Source organism: Podarcis liolepis (assembly GCF_965112155.1).
Source record: "Podarcis liolepis genome assembly, chromosome: 8".
NCBI lineage: Eukaryota > Metazoa > Chordata > Lepidosauria > Squamata > Lacertidae > Podarcis > Podarcis liolepis.
In genome coordinates this window covers 41,991,030-42,011,456 of record NC_139560.1, presented here as the reverse complement: position 1 = coordinate 42,011,456, position 20,427 = coordinate 41,991,030, and the positions used below count along the sequence as shown (strand labels likewise).

The 20,427-nt window shown below is 39.7% G+C and overlaps 1 protein-coding gene across 2 annotated transcripts in view; it reads right to left on the bottom strand.

Annotated features, from left to right (window-relative positions):
- KLHL14 (kelch like family member 14) overlaps positions 1-20,427 on the bottom strand; it is a 60,600-nt gene that overhangs the window by 16,836 nt on the left and 23,337 nt on the right. For both annotated transcript variants that reach the window (XR_014529283.1, XM_083517767.1), the window contains one exon: positions 3,633-3,722. Coding sequence is in view for 1 of the 2 variants with exons in the window: in XM_083517767.1 (XP_083373893.1) it covers positions 3,633-3,722 (90 nt within the window). In the remaining variant the exon portion in view is untranslated. The remainder of the gene's footprint in view (positions 1-3,632; positions 3,723-20,427) is intronic.

Here is a 20,427-nt window from a genome sequence, read left to right as displayed (position 1 = left end):
CCCAAATGATTACAACCTCTTTCCTTTATACACTGAATTTGCATTAATCAATAAAATACAATTTTGTCTCTTTGGTGTTTTTTAAATTTCTAACAGAGATTCTTACCCAACAGGCCTTCAAGGTTTGATCTAAGAAAATGGTTCATAGTGAAATGAAAATTCCACACCTGTGAGGGTGAAAACAGTGTATTCTCCATCCAGCATAGGTAGATGCTATTTACGGGACTGAACATGCAAAGCCGACGAGTCCAAACAAGTGGAGAACTTAGTTACCAGACAATTTCAGACTGCACATATAATGTGTCCCAAATCTTATCATTCTATGCTAAGGAAACCATAAGGTCTGTAAGGAGAGCAAATTATGCATTCTGGTCTTTGAGTACTTAAGATAATATTTTAGTAATGTTAAGCAGCTCTCATATATGAATGTCTAATTACACAACAATTCTAACAGTGGAAGTTATCCCAGAGATTCTGTTCATCAGTAATCTATATTCAGTGTTTTTCTGGAACAATGCCCCTCAATTCCCTTCATGTACAAAAACCCCCTTCCAACCGCCCACAATTATGCTTCTCCCTCTTTCCTTCTTCACCTTCCATCTATGCCTTCCCCAGCCCCTTCTTTCAACACTTACCTACTTACTTTTATCTTTCCTTAGTCACACCTGCTCTGATCTCTAAATCTTCCTTCCTCCTCTTAATCCTTTGCTGGAAACTGTTCCTCACATTCTTCCTTCCCTTTCAACTTAGCACTGAATGGTGATCTACATAGCCGTTTGAAATACATGGTAAATAAGCAGCGCCACATTTAATAGGGAAATCAAGCAGGGCTCCTTTGAATAATAGGGAGCTTGACTGTGCTAGATGGACCAGTGATCTCACTCAGATGCCCTCTGTTTGGGGAGGCAGGGCTAAGCAGACTCCCACCCCGCTAATATGCTTCCCTGTTAGGCAAACTACCTTGCCGCTATTAAACTACCTTGCCACTATTAAAATGAGATGGAAGGAAAAGAAGTGGGGCAAAGTAGCCCAGCAGTTAGGTGTTCCTGTACAATGCTTTACTTTGCAGGTCAGTGCTCCACATAGCTCTACTCTAGCCATCATGAAAAATCAGAGGGAACTCAAGTGTGAATTCTAAAGCTGGGGAGATACCCCATCCATGCCACTGTTTCTGCTAAGAGTGCCATCTAATTTGGGGGGGGGGGGAAGGCTTGGGGGGAAGGCTTGGGGAGTTGCAACAGAAGTCTTCAAACTAGTTCTATAGGTTACAGTTCTAGAAGTAATTATTTGCAACCTTTTGTGCAGTAGCATTTCAGGAATAAAGTAGAAAAGCTATTCTTCCAAAACATTGATTTAAATAATTTTTGTAAAAAAAAACCCAAAAACCTACCGGATACAGGCTCATGGAATGGACTAGTTTATCTCAGTTTTCAAGGAAAGGAACAGATGTAATGCTTCGATATAATTTGGTTTAGTGCAGATGCTGAAATGGGTCTTTCACAATAAAATATATGCAGTATATGTAATTTCAGCTGGATCTTCTGGCATTTTGAAGTGAAAATGTGTACCTGCAAGCTGTTTTATAGTTTGCCAGTCATAATTATCTCTGTTACACAGACTGCTACAACTGCAACTCTGTCCTCATGTGCAAGCTCTTCAACAATGTCTTGACAATATTTTAAATTTTGCAAGGCATACTGTTCTCTTTTGCTTTGTTCAGAAGTCTGTTAAATTGTTTAATTTCTCTCTGCAGAAAATTTATGAAGTAATCAAATAAGGAACACATACTACTAGATAATCTCTATGTGAATCCCTTGCACAAGATTAGAAATAAATGTGTAGTGGAACAATCAAACAGTCTTTTGATACTGCATACATAACATTTTACCTGGAAGGGACTGGCTTGGAACTGGAAGAAAAGCACTGACTGTAAACATTGCTTTACTGCAGTAAGAAATACACAGAGTGTTGAGAAGCCAGGGTCCTCCTTCCATCATGCTGTGGTACAGGATGGAAGAGAAGGGATGCAGGACCATTTCATCAGCACAGCTGAGACCAGCACATTTGGCTCTTATTCTCTTTGAACTGTCTCCCTACCAGCTGGTCCTCAGAAGAGCTTGTAACTAAGAACCGCTACCTCATTGTGCTTTTTCTTCCTCCCTCCTAATCTATTTTCCTTTTGTGTCATGCCTTTTAGATTGCAAGGCTGAGGGCAGGGTCTGATTTGTTTGTATTAATCAGTAAACCAAGATTTTTTTTCCAGCTCAAGAGCAGGGTAGAAAAAATTCTAAATAAAATAATATAAAAGCATGAAATGCTGGTTAAAACTCCTAATAGCTGCCATGAAATGCCTTAGTCTGGAAAACACTGTCTACACATATAAAGACGATGTGGTAGCTTGAATGACAAAGGCACCAAAGCCTCAAATCAGAAGTTGGCTGCCCATGGAGAGGAACTAGAACATGTACACAGAGTTCCTCACATGAAAGCATTCCTCACATGAAAGCATTCATTGCTCCTGTGGAATATTCTCCCACCGTATGTGGAGTTCCTCTGCTACAGGTGAAGGGCTTGGTATGTCACGGAATGCTGTTGACAGCGTCCTCAAGCTTTTTGGGTTTTTAGGTAGCACTCAGTTCCCAAGCCCACTTACTGTGTTAGCTGGCTGGCTGGGTGGGTGAGAAAGAACATAGTTAGCTTTTGAAGCATAGGGCCTTCATTTCTGTGTTTCAAAATTTTCACTTTTCAGCTTGAAATGGTCTCTAAACATAAAATTGGCCTTAAGTGTAGTATACAAATGGCTTCAGCAAGACCTTAAAAATACCTGACTGTGTACATGATGCTGTGTATCTCTTCTGCATGACATAGCTCTCTAGAACTGCGGCCTTAGAGTTTTAATGGAACTTTGCAAGAACAAAACAAAACTGCTTTAATCAGTTTTATTGATCTTGTTCAGATATCACACTAAAACCATAGTTTAACATAACAAGAACAAGCTGCAGCAAGATTCAACCTTGCATGCTCACACTTTGGCATGACCACTAGGAGGAGTTGTTTTTGCTTAACCACAGCTTATCATACTGTTTGAACCCAATGAACTGTTGTTAATGCTAACAATAGTTTGTTTGAAACAAGCCAACTTCAAATCATGGATTATGAAACTGGCTTATTGAAAACAAACCACTGTTAGCATTAACCACTGTCTGAACTCTGTGGGGACCCGCCAGAGGAGGTGTGAATATGTTAAGTCCAGGTTTGTGGCTCACTCTCATAATGTTCAACTATGGTTTAGCATAATGTCCGAATGTGCCATTGTGAGCTGTTTGGCAGTTCACTTCATCCAGGGGTTCTATTGCTGCAAGTGAATTTAGGGTCACAGCCTAATGGGCAGATTCGCATACTAGATTTTTTTTGCAGATACAGAATATTATTATGTTTGCATACATAAAAAGAGACATGAAACTGCAATTCACAAACTCCTTTAAACAGCATCTCACCTGTGGGCATATAAGATCTATGGCTGCAGTCATATGACCGAAGACAAATAACTTGTGGTACATCTGCAAATGGATATTTTGTACTTCAGTAATATTCACAAATTCTTATAGTTCCATTAGTTATTATGTACATACCATTAGGATTCCACTGGTCTTCTCCTCCCAATACGAACAAGAAATTTTCTACTTCCACAACACAATGGTGGGCACTATTATACGGCATAACTGTGAACAAAACAGGTATTCTTTATCAAGCTCCATTTCATACAATGGCTGCTTTGAGACATTTACTTCACGAAAGCTCCAAACCATAAATGCAGACATAATATTAGTGTGCTTCAGTTCTAGTACATATGTCAAGTAAACTAAAAGTTGCTGGTATCCCATCTTTATGATATCCCTTTTGGAGAAACTGGAAAAAATAACCAGATTAAATCACCACCAATTTCCTTCCCTTGTATCTGCTTGCTGTCATGTTTTGGTGCTCCAGGCGCACTATCCCAAACTGGGCTATGATGTGCTGATCTCTTCAGCATCAACACTTGTAGCTGAATCCCAGCAAACACAGGCATATGTGGGATCTTAAGACTACACAGCCCAGGGTCTGTTTTAACAGCTGCTAGTGTGATTTATGATACACAGAAGCTGTCATAACAGCTCCTCCAGGCTTGCAGTTCCTGAGGGGCCGCCGAATGCGACTTCACAAGCCTGTCACAGTTGTGTCGTCAGCTATTGCACAACCTGTGGGCTGAGTAGTCTTCAAGACCCCAGGTATGCTGTAGTTGAAGGGGCCAATAATATACTTTGCAACTTTTTTAAAAATGAAAGAGACATGGCTAAACCTGCAATTGTCAACTGTGTCCTGCAAGTACCATGTAAATAGCAAGAAGGTTAAATAAAAGCAGCACTGCAAAAAAACAAAGAAAACACCCTCCACAAGCTTAGTTCTGTTGGCAACATTTCCATAAGAAGAGTCAAAGTATTCAGCAGCTTTCTCTTACACAGCAATGAGCAAGCTGCATTTCCATACAGTTTTAAGTTTTTAAATTAAGGTCCTGCTGATTTAATGCCTTCTCCAAATGTATACGCTTAATTTCCTGTACAATGTCATTAGCAGCACAATCAGACATTTTCCATCCATCTAATCAGGGAGGCCTTTGTTGAAAGATCAAAACTGTTTTACCATAGTTGCAACATCCTTTCTCTCTTTTTTTTAAGAGGATGGGATTATTTTGAGGGGATGGGAGGGGAGAGGCAAGCAGGAAATCTTTTTTTCCTGTTTCATCCCCCTCCCCTTCCCAAGGCTAGAGCTGTAAAACAAAAATATGCAATTTTAATGCCATAATATGTATTGCTCTGTGGAATGCAACACTATCAAAAATTGTATGTTGAAATGCATACTTACACAGGTTTAGCTATCATACTACATGCAGTAGTTCTGGCCCGGTGTCACCAGTAGGAAAAATAATGTCCTTGTTCAGCTCATCATATGGGCACCTTAAATCTAGGTGAGGACAAATGGGGAGGTGATGTGCATGTACAGGCAGGGAACTTATTGCTTGAAACGGATCAACAGAGCACTTAGGAAACCAGTGCAGTGGGAAATCAATATGACTCAGGGCCAGCTTTTACTTTGTGCTCTTTTGCCAGTGCCAAAAAAAGAGGCAGCCTATCTCACACTTGGATTATTTTGGGTGATATATCTCTCATTTCATTTGTTTTATTATCTTTTATTTTTCTCAATGCACTCGAAGCCGTATAGCATATGCAAATAACAATAAGAAATATGTGCAGCTTTCTTGTTGAAGACACATTTTCTTAAAGATCAAGTAGTCTCGTTTAAGCTTCTTACTGATTTTTATTTTATTTTATTTATTTTGCCTATGCAATGGTGAATAAGCAAGGTGCAAATTTAGCTTCCAGTAAAGGTCAAACATCATTTTCATAGTCTGTGGTTGTACAGCTGCCTAAGCAAAAGCAATTGTTAGGCAGCTAGGCTAGTGAAAATGCATTAATTAATGTTACTTATTGCTGGTAGATCTTATACAGCCATTAAGCAGCCAGACATAGACACTGTTAATTTTCAAATTACTTACACAGTTGTTCCACGTAAGTCAATGAGATATTTTGGAAGATGAAGCTTAAGAACTATAGCTTTGGAAAATGTATTGATAGGTAGAATGGCTTAATGTCATGTGTAGATTTATATTCGTATTAGTTCACAACAGCCAGCATGTTAATTTATAACTCAGGGGCAAGTCGGAGATTTGAGCCCACAAGTAAGCTTTCTTCTGCAAGTTAAATGTAATGCCATCATTCCATGCATTACTAAAACCCTCTCCCTTAAGAGGAGGCCTGAGCAACTTGTGAGCAGCCCACTAGAAACAAGGCCACAATACACAGGTGGTGATCTGTGCTTGTTTTCTGCCTCACATGTTGTGGAATCCTTCTTCAGATCACATGAAATCATGAAAAGCAAGTTCTGCCTCTTTTTTTAACTTATGACAGAATACTCACACAAAATGGATCTGGAGACCCTTCATATTTACTCCAGATACTAAGAGTGGATCTGAGGCTCCTTTCCTGTTACATTGCAGTACCTTTCAATTGCATACCCAGAAGCATGGGGGAACCACTTCATAGTACGGCGATGCCAAATCGTAGAAGTTGGGCAGGGTGGTCACGTGAATAATTGTCTGTTTCCCCACAGGTTGCCAGTTCCATGTGAAATATTCATGTGACCACCCCTACCAATGTTCTTATGTTATTTTATTTATACTGCTCTTCAAATAAGCACTTCCTGGTTGGATTAAGGCAGGTTGCATGCGCACCCCATGCAGAATGCAGCTGAATCATGCAGAAGTGATTTCCTTGCCGTTGGGCATGCTTCTTAGCATGTAATGTACTAAGGCAGCAAAACTTCTTTAAACACGGCTTTCAGAGCTAAGTGGCAACAATATATGGCCAGCAGTACTCCGTTTGTTTGATGCCATGTGTAAAAATGGTGGAATATCCAACTTGTAAAATTACCGGTATTAAGTTCACTCCAATGACACAAGTGAAAGTTGCAATGGAATAAGCAGAAATAAATGTTCTAAAATGTCACTCAGGTTAAAAAAACAACAATGCTCTTGTTCCAAAATGTAACTTATAAAAGAGCATGTTACAATTCAGAGAACTACATTACTGGCTCTGTTGGGAGTATGTATTTTTCAGACAGAAGCTGCCGCTGTTCCCCAAAATTTAAAGGTTCCACTAGGCATGTGTGAGCCCTTGGGCACACCTACAATAACTTTCTGTATGATATGACACATTTCTGCATTCTGAAGGCAGCAACTACACTTTTTACATTGCCCCTCATCCCTCCTGCCCCAGGATGCCTTTTAGACCAACTTATTACATTCACTAAGAATTCATGGGTGTAAATAATGCAAAGCATGGGCCAATGTGTAGTCCACTGATGCAGACAGCTGCTCTTATTAATTGCACACTGTCCTCTGCTTTGCTGATTTATTTTAATATGAGTCTCAGATTCCCTCATCTTTACATTTCATTTCATCTCAGGTGAGTACCCCTCTTCCCCTCCAAAAAAGGTATTGGAAAAGAAGTTTGTACGCCACGCTCAAACACAGCCCAGTGTGAGTTTTTAGCGTGTCAGTCAGTGAGTTAGAGGGAAAGGGTAAAGAGAAGCTAATCAGGATGAAATGAGATTAAAGGCTGTCTAATTTTACAGCAACTGTGATCCATCAGCCACTGTGAAAGTGACAGTGGAAATGAATGATGGAGACAGACAGGTGGGGTTGTACATTTCACTGATTTATCCTCAAATGCACTGGGCCTTATTTTATTGAGTGAACATGACCGCATTTATCATGACTGTCATCTAAACCCACTTCCCTCCATTTAAAAAGGTCACTTTACTAGGAGGAAGTAGGATAGAGGCACTTTCAAAAGAGGTTTAAAAATCTAATAACATGTGTTTATAAAGCTCTCTGCAAGAACTCTCAGCTTTATTAAACAAACTAGTGGAGTTAAATGAAAGGAGAAAACACCAATAAATAAGAGGAAAAAATTGACATCTGAAAAACATGTGCAAGACCCAAGGTCCTAGAAATAAACTGCACCTATATAGACATATCGGAGAGGACATGCACAAACCAACAGCTTCTCTTCTGGCCTACCTTCTCCCCCAGATGTTAGGTCCCAAGATGATGAGAAAGCAGAGTTGTAGTACAGATCACTTCTTTAAAATTTCAAAAGAAATCTGATCCACTTAATCTGTGGAGCAGAACCCTATTCTCAGTGGGGGCGGGGCGGGGGGAGTTCGTTTCCTTCAGTATCTGTGTTTCTGCATTCTAGTATGTAGATTGTTTGGATTGAACTTGTACAAGTATTTGGTTGTGCATCAACCAGTTTGGGAAAGGATTTATCTTGCCAAAATCAGGCAAGGCAAAAGCAAAGAGAGACTTCCCCCTTTCCTGACAGAGAATGAGTGATATCTTCTCTCTCACTGTGCACACCCATCCACTTCCAGTTCTGCCCTTCACCACATCTTTCCCCACACTTTACTATGCTTGCACAATATTTGAATTCTTTTTCTTCGTCAGATGCAGTGTCTTGTAAGATTGTTTCATTGATCTTAACTAATGTGTTTCCACCAACCAGAAAACACACAGGTCCCAGAAAACACCTTGAAAACACAACAGGTTCCATAGGCCTGAATGGCAGGTATATATTTCTAAACAAACAGTGGGCACAAGCCAGGACATCAGTTTCTCAAATGTTTATGGGTGCCCATCTTTCCTTCACATCATATATGGTTACCGCAGCAAACCTAAACCACACATAAAGTTTGAGGCAGCTCTAAGTCAGCAATGTATCACCAGGAGAGGCTGTGCCGGCACTAAAAAAGCCTTCCACTGTTTAAAAATAATTCTATAACCCCTTCCTCAAATTTGCTCATAATTATTCAAAAATTAGCACTTGCCAATAAATTTCAGCATAACAGCTGTCTAGGAGATGTTCACTTTGAATGCAAACACATTCATTATTTGTAATGAATTACTAACTACCCAAAACACAGTAGATTTCTGGTCACAAATATCTGGGTTGGAGAGAGGTGCTTCAGATGGAAGAGCACCAAATGAAGATAAGTGTACAATGAATACTTTTGTGTTACTGGATGAACTGAAAATCTGCTTTGATTTTTAAAATGCTTGTGAGGTCTGCTTTGCCAGAGATACAGTCACAGAGACAGAAATCACTTGGAGCAATTCAACAGTAATGTTACACATAGGTGTTAAGTTCTAATGGAGACAGACATACTGTACAGGGTTCTTTAAAAACTGTATCAACCAATCCAATACCTATCTACTATAATTTTTTAATTTTTTTTTTTACTTTGTAAGTCTCCTTGAGACAGTTTTGTGAAAAAGTGACAAATTAATATAAAGGAATAAATACTTGTAAGTAAGGTTTCCTCTGTTCAATGGGACTTACTACCAGGTATGTGGGTATAAGATTGCAACTTCAGTCTGTCAAGTTAGAAATGATGACTGCAGTATCTGTCTGTTTTTAAAAACCAGTCACACACTCATCCTTTACAAGTCTAGATGGAGTCACTAGATGGTGTTCATAGCTGCCTGCCCTTCTGTGCCCCACCTCAAGATGCTTTGAATTATTATATTAATCAGAATTTGCAGCCAACCACAAACAAAGAAGTGAAATGTAACATGACTAGCATAGCTAGTTTTCTCTCCAGCAGTTAACTTCTGTTTGTGTATCCAGTTCAAAGGAAAGAAATCAAATGTCGTGTACAGAAAACAAATGCATTTGGTGCCAATCCTGACAAGTGCTGAGTTCCTACAACTCTCACTGATTGTGACAGATTTGGCACAAAATGTGCCTTGTGTTTTCTTGTCTCAGTTCCCCAAATCCAAATTGAATGAGAAGCAGTCCATGATTCCACTGGCAGTCCAAAATATAGTTTCCTACTCCATACTTCAGTCCTGGTAAAATAATTGCTTCTGTTTATTGTTTCATGGCTGTTTTGTGGCTGTGTCTCTGTAGTTCCACCATGGGTTTGCCACATTTTCCCCCTGTAAAGTTTGAAAACTGTTTTCTCATAGTTGTGCTCCATGCTACAGAGGCTCAACTGGCCTCAACCAGAAGTCAGGCATTTAGTGTTACTGTGGGACACTCTTCCAGCAGAGATTCATCAAGCTTTCCTCACTTTTTGACTTTCAAGCATCTCTTGAATACTTCTTTATGCCCAAAAGCCTATGCAGTTATTTAAAATCTCTTTGAGGAGCCAATCTTCCCTCCATTGTCATTCTGGCCTCATCTCTCCCCAAGGCAGATGCTGGAGCCTCCCACTCCCTGTTGTAGACCTTCTTAGTTCTCATGTCAAATGATTTGTGCTTCCAGGTAGGTATATATTCTTCATCAGTTGCCATACTCTGCTTCTTGCTCTCTCTATGCTTCCTTCTGTCTTCAGGACCACTTTTTAGTCCCTTGCCAATCCTCTTCAGCCTACCAAAACATGTCCAAACAGAGTTAAACCTAGTCTTATACTTTCTTTGGTCACGATCCTCAAGCCAATCAATTTGTTTCTGATGGAATTACAAAGCCTATTTGCCTATAAATAAGGACAATGAGATTTGAATGCAATATCCACTAACTGACCAATCATAAACCAATCAGTTCTGAATGCCACTGCTGTTAGCATAAAAGGTGAAATGCAGCCAGCAATAGGAAGCAGCTGTGACAGTTTAAATGTCAATTGACTAACAGACCTTGTATAACTATGTATATTTTCTCTGCTTCTAGCCAGCAGTTAGAGACAATACTTCCTGACAGTTAGCCATTTACAACCCAATAAGTGTTTAAATTGTTAAAACATGGTAAGTTTACCGCACAACAATATAGGTTTTCCACACTGTAGGAGCTTCTGCCACCATAGTGCTTTTGAAAGCAACTGTTCATGAGATAAAAGCAGGTGATACAGTATTTGGATTCAACAGGATGTGATACAGGATTGCTGAATGGTAGCTTAAGTATAGCTCTAATAGCCTGGGTAGATTCAACATTCAGAATTTGCTAACACTGGGTATCTGTCTTTGATTGTTGTTGTTTAGTCGTGTCCAACTCTTCATGACCCCATGGACCAGAGCACGCCAGGCACTCCTGTCTTCCACTGCCTCCCACAGCTTGGTCAAACTCACGTTCGTAGCTTCAAGAACACTGTCCAACCATCTCGTCCTCTGTCATCCCTTCTCCTTGTGCCCTCAATCTTTCCCAACATCAGGGTCTTTTCCAGGGAGTCTTCTCTTCTCATTAGGTGGCCAAAGTATTGGAGCCTCAGCTTCAAGATCTGTCCTTCCAGTGAGCACTCTCTGATTACCAGATGCTGAATGGAAATCTACCAAAAACTGAATATGTATTACTTTGTTGACTGACTCCTCACTTTCATGGATTAGAGTTTCCCCAGATTACATGGATGTGTGGCAGCAATCAATTACATGTGGAGGATGTCCTCGGTACAGCAATGTACTTTAAGTTCATCAGTCCTTTGGTAATTTTCTTTGTTGCTCCAAATGCATCTGATATTGGAAACAAGAGAAAACTTATGTACCTGTAGACTTGACACCTTAACACCTGGAGGATAATATCTGACATCAGAGCTTCTGAGAATTCCATCTTCAGAATTCTGTAACTGCCACCTTGTCTATAGCATGATTTTGATTCACACCAGAGCAGTAGAAGAAGGCAGAAACTGAAACATCTTGCTATAAAAAGGTCATCTGTTTTATTAAGTAAATTTATTTACTTACTTAACAAGATTCATATATCTTTTATCGCAAAAACCTCAAAGAAGTTTATATATACTGGTAACTATAAATAAATAAATAGCTATGTGAAAATACCAATAAATATTGAACACAAATATAAAATAATCCTGTGCACGCTATCTGTGACGGTTTCTTGCAAATAATTCCCTATCCCTCTAGAAGTGTTATATAATAATTTTAGCAATTATCACCAATTTTGTGCCCATTTAACATAGATTTAAACTCTGATTCTCACTGATTGTAATGATTGCATTTCATTACCGTTCAACTCCCACCTTCCAATTTTCTCCTTTATATACCTGCCTACTAAGAATTCACTTCACGCATCTAACAACGTGGGTTTGGGTCCTCAAAAATGTATGTTACAATGCATTTATGACATAAATTTAAGGTGCCACAAGACACATTGATTGTTTTTACTGCAAGAGATTGGCATGCTATCCCTCTGGTGTTTTTTTTAAAAGTGAGATAGTGATGACTTACAAAAATGCTACCCCATACATAATGTATTTCCAATCCTGCATCCTGTGCAGTTTGCTTCTCAAAAGAATATGGTTCCCAAGTTTATTTATGGCAGGAATTCCTACCTTTAACAGCAGTATGACAAGCAGAAATTCAACAGGTGACAATTTCCGCTTCATTGCACTTCCATGCTCAGAAATGTTTCTCTGGTACAATTTTTCCCTGTCATGCAGCTATTAAAGGCTCAAGAGCCCTGCCAGAAAAAGATAGCAACCCCAGGTGGCTGCTATGGTATTTACATTGTGCTCAAAATTCCTCAACAGGAAACAGCACAATATAGTTGTTGTACTACCACTAACTACTACTCCTGATATACTCCTCTATATGCCGATTTTTCTCGCTTAGCTTTATCAGTCCATTTGCAGCTAGGATATCACCTAGTTTTGACCCTGTCTTGCTTGCATCAATCCTTTCAGCAGTTTAACTTGCCTTCCCAGCACTGAATCACTGACTCATTTTCTTACATTATACTGTACTAGATTTGTTCACTGGCTTTGACTCACTCTTGGTCTTTTCTCCACAATGATCCTGGCCACAATCTTTTAAGGTAAAACTAGACAGCAGCAGATAAGTGTTTCATTTGTATGGTCTGTATGAAGCCTTATTCTACATTATTCCCAACACATGTTCACCGAACTCATGAGAGTTGAGTGAGATCATGCCAGTAAGCCATGATTCTGGTGGTGTATGCTCAGCTTCAGTGAGAACAGCCCTTATGCATGTAGGGTCAACATGTATAGGACTTCTCCATATAAAGAGAAATCAGCCAGTCAGGATTCCCTTTATGTAGAGGAGTCCCTACAGAGATTTCAGATAAGGAAGAAACAACTGTAATTATCAAGACATGTTAAATCTCTGTATCACTCTGTTCTGTACCACCCTATTCCGCCTTGGTATTCCACACCTGGAATACTAAAATGTTGAATCTATCCACAGAAAATGGGCAGTTTTCTGATTTCATGAAGAGCAATTTTTAAAGAATATCTTGAACTTTAGAGTTTTTGAGGTGTAAAGGTGACTTTTATTTGCATGTGCTAGAAGGCATGCAGAGATTCTCTTAAGGAACACAGGAAGCTGGGAAAATCAGAAAGAAATGAAGCTACAAGATGACCAAAGGCTGAGCATTATGACGTAAGTGCTAAATAGGTGCACTATAACAGGGTACACAGAAGATATTGAACAAGTGAAACAGCCCATAACAAAAACTGCATTAGTTTGTGTTTGGAGTATCTTCATCTGCTCTTTGATATATCCAGGGAATAACTGGGAGTAGAACAGTGCTGCTGACATCATGTCTTACCTATCTAGCAACCATGTGACTCCCAAGTCTCTGCTACCATCTTGCAATGCTCTCCAAGAAGGACACCTGGTTCCACTTCCCCATTCAGTCCCTGCCAATGAATTTGCTCATAAATAAGCACACTAGTCTGCAATTTGACCTAGCAGCATAGGCCATTCCATTACTCTAGTAATTGCTTTGTTGTGAGTACTGCAAATGAACAGAGTTTTCCAAACAAGGAAAGACAGTTTACCTTTTCCTTTCCTGAAAAAAGCAATGAGAGGAAATGGTCACAGAAAATTAACACAGCGCATATATCTTGGGAATTTTTGTTTGTGCAAGAAAATCAGAACATGAGGAAACCCCAATCCAAGATATTAAAACATGTTCAGCTAAATAACAAGGGTATAAAAGCAGCATCCAATAATATTATCATCTAACAAAACACATTTAGGGAAAGCTCTGATTGTTATTGAAAGATATTTCAAATGGGAAACATAAAATTTCAATCACAAATGCCACTGACGTTGTGACAATCTGGATTTCCATTCTTCCTTAGAACTTTTCTCTCTCATTCTTAGATATGCAGCCATGCATCATTAATAGGAATGCAGCCATACATCATGCTTGCCACAGGCATTGTATAACTAAACTCTACCATAACACACACGCTCTTGCTGCCCTCTTTTCTTTCAGAAACACCCCCTGCCATTTTTATGTGAAATGTAAGTCCATGAGTTTTTGAAAATTGGCTTGATTTTCTAATCAATCTTACATTTGCACTTTTATTATAATTTGATCCCTTCATCTAATTTTAGCTATATTTGTCTTTTGGCTTTCTGGTTTGCTGGACCAGGTTAAAAGGAACGCAAGGCAGACTTGGCGTCCACAATGAAGGATAGTGAGGGAGAATGGGGGCTAATCAGGCTCTATGCTTCTGTCTCTTTTTTGTACTTTTATTTATTTTATCGATATTTTATTCCAGGGAGAGGCCATAGCTCAGCGGTAGGGTACATATTTCCTACCCAAAAGCTCATAGGTTTGATCCCTGACATGTCTAGGTAAGGCTGGGAATATCCACCGTCTGAAACCCTGGAGAGCTGCTGTTAGCCAGTGTAGACAATACTGAGCTAGATGGACATTATGCCCATTTAGGTCAGTGCCTGAAACTTCAAAAGAAGCTTCACAGGAGGGATTATGCAAACTGGCTCTGGGCTGGTGCTTAATAGGCATTTTTCATAGGTTATTTTTCAATTAGAAAGGGCTTGTATTGGACCTCATCATTTTTTACTGAATTGTGTGTTTCTGCACAATGAGCCATAGAATCATACAACTGCACAGGTGGAAGGAACCCTGAGGGTCATCTAGTCCAACCCCCTGCAATGCAAGAATCTCAACACATGGTCTCCCATCCAATTTGAAACCATACTATTTGGAAATGTGCTAACAGGTTTATTATTATTATTGCTGGCCATGATATGCTTTTGTGTCTTTTTTGATATTATTTTGTTGCTTTCATTTGTTAATGGTTTGTTATTGTTATGAACTGCTTTGAGCTAAACTTTGTTGCTGGAAAAGTGGCATACAAATATTAAATGAAACCAATGGCCCTGGTAACAAGCAGCTGTCTAAGTTCCTATTTGTTTTGCCATTGCCTGTGCATTTTTATTATGATGTGAGCTGTTTTTGATACTTTTTGAGGCAGACATGGTGGATAAGCTTTTAAAAACAACAGTTACACGAAGACAGACTGATGTAAATACTGCATTTCTAAGTACAACAATTGCATGTTCTAGGGGAGTCATTAGTTCTTCAGATATCCAAAGCCTTCATTAAAGCTGTCTAGCACACAGTGTTGAGGCTGCTGCTTTAGTAATGTGCCAGTGCTTGCTCAAGCTTTACAATGCAGGGCTGAGACCAACCTTAACACAGCACTGAATCAGAAGCCCTGGTGCTTGCAACTGCTGAGTGAATAAAGTGAGATGCAGAGAATTTATTGGGGCCACTGAGAATTGTTCATCAAATTAAATTTGGGTGTCAAAATGTGTATAGTTTGTGCACAACTATGATAAATGAAAACTGTCAATCTTCAAACAGTATAATGGGGACATATCAAGAGATTATTCACCCCAATTTCCTCCTTTGTCCCTATTATTCTATGACTAATCAAAGCAATTTGCTGTGCCTTTTTAACACTAATTTTGAGCAAATGCCTAAAGGATTCATTGGCTCTGTCTCATGTTCAGGAACAGAAATGGCAAAGTATTCAGGAGCTGAAAAATGCACCCTTATGGCAGAAAAGCAGCAAGGAGCGGCAAACCAGCAACCCCAATTTAAATACTCTCTTTAAAGAGGTAGCATTACAGTGGTACCTCGGGTTAAGTACTTAATTTGTTCCAGAGGTACGTTCTTAACCTGAAACCATTCTTAACCTGAAGCACCACTTTAGCTAATGGTGCCTCCTGCTGCCGCTGTGCCGCAAGAGCACGATTTCTGTTCTCATCCTGAAGCAAAGTTCTTTACCTGTGGTACTATTTCTGGGTTAGCAGAGTCTGTGACCTGAAGCGTATGTAACCTGAAGCGTATGTAACCTGAGGTACCACTGTATAATGCATTTATGCATTTATTTTTTTAAAAATAAATGCATATTTTAAACCCTTGTCTCATCTAGATGACTGAAAGGAAATGAGGGAGGGGTGTTGGGATTATATAATCTAGTTGATCCTTGCCTATTTTATAATGTGTAATTTTAAATGTATAATTTTACATGCTGTTTCCATACATGCTATAATGCAAACTATCCCTCTGGGGGATAGGCAAGAAATGTACAGGCAACTCCTCATGCATGCAGGGGTTACATTCCAAGGCACCACACATTTATGTGAAATCATGTATATTGGGACCACCACTGAACCCTATAAACCTCTGGGAACTCTTGAGAAACCCTTTTTAAAAATCAGCAGCACTCCTGGGATAGCACTTGCAAAAGCTTGTGGGATTGTTAGATGCTGTTTTCATGCCATGTTCGCTCTTTTGGGGGGGCGCAATTTTGCCCCTTTAAGTGCCACTTCCAGACTGATGGCGATGCACGTGTCTCAAACACGTGTAAATGGGGAATTGCCTGTAAATCATTAATCAAGATGTTTCTCTTCCTTAATTTATAACTAGTATCTTGTAAACTTTGGCTTGACCTTGCGTTTGGCACTGCCTAGCAAAGTGCTCAGCCCAGCCCAGCTTCATGCAGCTTCACAGTTTAGGGGAGTTAGAACAATAAAAAGAGGAGATAAAACAATAAATTAAGACAACAAAAAGAAGCACTAAAAGGAGTTAAGAAGTAAAATGGAAGAGAGGATAAAAACAAGTGCTAAGGGTTGGTTATAGAGCAGAAACTTGCCTTAAGAGTTGGCCTTAGAGCTCAAAACCCTGCTTCAAGCATTTGGCAACCATCTTCCTCCCATTAAATTAACAAAAGATTAACTGACTTGAAAAACAACACCTTCTAAACCCTATTCAGGTGTCTCCATGCAATCTCAACATGCACTGCCAAAGAATCTACCCTGCTTGGGATAAAACTAGCAAGAGTCCATTTCCCCCCACTGCACAGAATTAGATTGCTCCCCAGTCTTGCATTAGGGAAGCATGACATTGCACCAGCAAGGATGTGGCAATATCCTTTTGCCTGTGGGATGATGGCAGTATGAGGAAAAACCTGGGTGACTGGGAGCTTGATGAATGAGAATGTTGGCTTAGTTCATTCCTTGGCAAATGTGGCTAGAGTCTTGGTGTAAAATTCAATCTCCTTTGTAGCCACTAATGATATTATACTGGTGATATTATTAAAGAAACACCAGTAATAAAACTAACAACCAGTAATGACATCTTCTTTTCAAAATTGCATACTAGCAAGAAATCTAATTCCGATTGGATTCATTTTTTTTTTAAGCCCACTAAGATTTTTTTTTAAAAAAAACACCTCAGCGATATCAGGATAGAACAGCATGTGTTTTAGCCCTGGTTCATCCTCATCTTCTTAACCAGTACAACAAGACAAAAGCATTAAAGTAAAATTAATCATGTCAAAAGATTTTAGCAAAAACAAGTGAGACCATGCAGAAAGCATCGCTTTGTCTAGGGTGAAGTCTCGCTCTGATTAAAAACATATAATGTAAGTAAAAGTAATACATCATTGCCTTGGTGTTAAGGAAATTTTTGGAAGAACTCCACAACCAGAAATATAAGAAATCTATATATTCTTTATCTCTTGCAGGTTTATTTCTAACAAGTGAAGCAATACTGTTCATTAAAATTCAGCCAAATATTTTTTTAAAAAGGACTGAACAAAAACATTGTCGTAAATATTACATAATCCGACTACAATATAAACAGCAGCCTCTGCTTTTCATTTGACTGATGTGTAAAAACTCCAGTGTTAAGCAGATTCCAAACTCAATTTAAAGTATAATGAGAGTATTTATAGTGATAAAGTCACAGTCAACAATGCAAAGCTTTTGCTGCTACTCTGAACCACCCAATTTTGCTATATGTCGCAGATAATACTCGTTTATTTTAAATGCATGTTTTGTGCAGGCCCTGTGTTTGAGAACAACGTGTGAGTCAGCAAAGAAGCTTTTTTCTGCATTTAGCATTTTCACTTAACTTGCAGAACACAAATGAGATAAAAACACTTGTTCAAAATAAGATATATTTGCTTGCACCCTTCAGTCTCCTTTTCCTTTGTTTCCAGATATCCTATGAAAAATACAATCATTTAAAAGTACCATGCATGTGCATGTGATGTTGTATTTCACACTAAAATCTCAATTCCTTTGAATCTTTCCCCCCTTCCAATATGTCATTTAAAACTGGAAGCAGCCCCATGCTTCCTCCTCTGGTTCCATGACTAAGATTGGGAGGGGCCATATCTCAGTAGGTTTGATTGCAGAAGGTCCTAAGTTCAGTCACTGGCCTCTACAGGTAGGCGTAAGTTTGCTGTCTGAAACCCTGGAGAACCACTGTGTGTCACAGAAGACAGTACAGAGCTAAACTGACTAATCATCTGGCTTCATATGTTTCTGTATGTGCCCTGTACTTCTAAGACAGTGCTTCTCAAGCTAGCTGATATGGTGGAACTGCATCCCCCCCAATGTGCCAAGTCATGGTACCATATTTAGTTCCTGAAGTGTCCCACCCAACCTGGGCTGTGGTGGAGCTGCAGGGGACTGCATCCTATGGCTCATGGACCAGCATCAGTCTGTGGACCACCACCACACGGAGTACTGCTGTTCTAAGAAAAGTGCAATTATTTCTATTAATAGAAATACTTGAGGGATGTTGTGTAGCATATATCCAAAAATCAAACCAGGCAAAGCAAGAACATTTCCTTGCCATGCACGACATCCACACTAAGCCTGCAGCTGTCTTCATAGGTCTGGCTAGGCCATTTCTTATGGAGTCCAGCATTTATGATTTGTTTAACTATTCTATGAAATAAATCAACTGATGCAGCCAGATATTGCTTTTCCTCTTAGAAATGGGGAAAAAGATATAGGAAGGATGCACCTCCCCACTCATCCAAAATCTCACATCTGATTCTATGTTTGATCATGTCTCCAAGATCCATAGTTCCAACATAACATTTTCCTTAGTCCTATGAGAACATCAAAGCATTCATCCAATTATGCTTATGGCCTCTCTCTCACTACTGTCTAGTTCTACAGATGCCAAGATGACGCAGCATAAAGAAGATATGGAAATCTAGGAAACTCTCACAGGCACCAATACCCATAGCACTGAAGAAAAGCTGGTAATGTTCACACAGGCCAAACACCTACATCCCTCAAAGACAAAAGGGCTTCCAGTAGCCCCAGACTCTTTCTTTCCCTTCCTAGGAAGAATGCCTTTGGGCTCACTTGAGGCTGGATACATTCTGTGGAAATATAAATAAAAATCAGGAGTGGTGGGGCAGGCATGGTGGGCACCACTGGGGGTGTTTAGGAGACTACAGTGCCCATAAGTGCCACAGAAGGGATCCCAGATGCAAAGGTATCCCTCTGGAAGCAATTTGCTGGGTGGGGCAAAGGCGCTACAGTCGCTTCCTGGCAAATGGGCTACTGTTGCTTACCAGGAAGGAAGGAGTCAGTGGTGGTGAGGTTGGCATGGTATCTGACTTCAATGGTGCATTTGCACTATGCAGACCACTGTGCCGCTTTGCCCTCTCTGTCCCAGTAAGCAACTGTGATCCGCCTGCCAGGAAGCTACGTAGTGTAGTGGCTCTGCTCCACCCAACGAGCTGCTTCTTGATGCCCCAGAATTTATGTGTTCACTTGCTTGCCACAATGACACTGATAATGATCTGATAGAGACACTATAGATAACTTCCAGGAGGCCTGGATCCTGGAGACCTCAAATCATCCCTACAGACAGAATGATTTCAGAGGTGCTCCACAAACTGTAGCCTCTGTAGTGGCATGTTCAGTATCCATTAGCACCGTTTCCTAGGATACAGTTACAAAAGTAACTTTATAATGGGTTCTAAAACAATGGCCTCAGAAAGCATGTTTGCAACCTATTCATGTGGTGAAAATCACATCACCTGAGTGTGTTCTTCCCTTTGGTCTCACGAGAAAACATCGTCTTTTAGAGTAAGTACATTAATTGAAAGTGAATTAGTTTAAATATTTTATTATATGTTTTTCTTCAGCTGCTTTTTATATTTTTCTTCTACCTAATGTTATTGAGCTGGGTTACTACAGTGTGATTTAAGAAGTCCTTTAGTGCATATCTGGGGGTGGGGAGAAAGGGTTTTAAAAACTGATTATCAAAGTTTTCTCTGGCCGTGTCTAAGTGGAGCCGTCTCATCTTCCCTCCAATATCCGAGCTGCAGAAAGCTTACAGAACATTGATTGATTCTGTGGCAACCTTATCTCCCCACTTCCAAAATGCTGTTAACAGCAACTTCCAGGCTATGTTTAGTCTTTCTTATTTGCCATTCAGAGTCCTGCAACCTGCAACACCAGAGGCTACTAGTGTCAGAGGTGACCAAAGCAGTAAGTTTTGCTAAAGATATTAGATCAATATTCTGGTTTGGCGCTTTATTTTCCTTTTGATTGTGCATACTCAGTGCTAGCCACCAACACACCTGCCAAGTCAGTTATAATTCTTCATACAGCATATATAGAGGGGAAACAACAGTTGAGTGGTTTTGGGAGACTCCAGTCTGGAAGCACCAAATACTTTCCCTACATTGTATGAGACCAGTGAATTAAAAGTGACAGTCAAG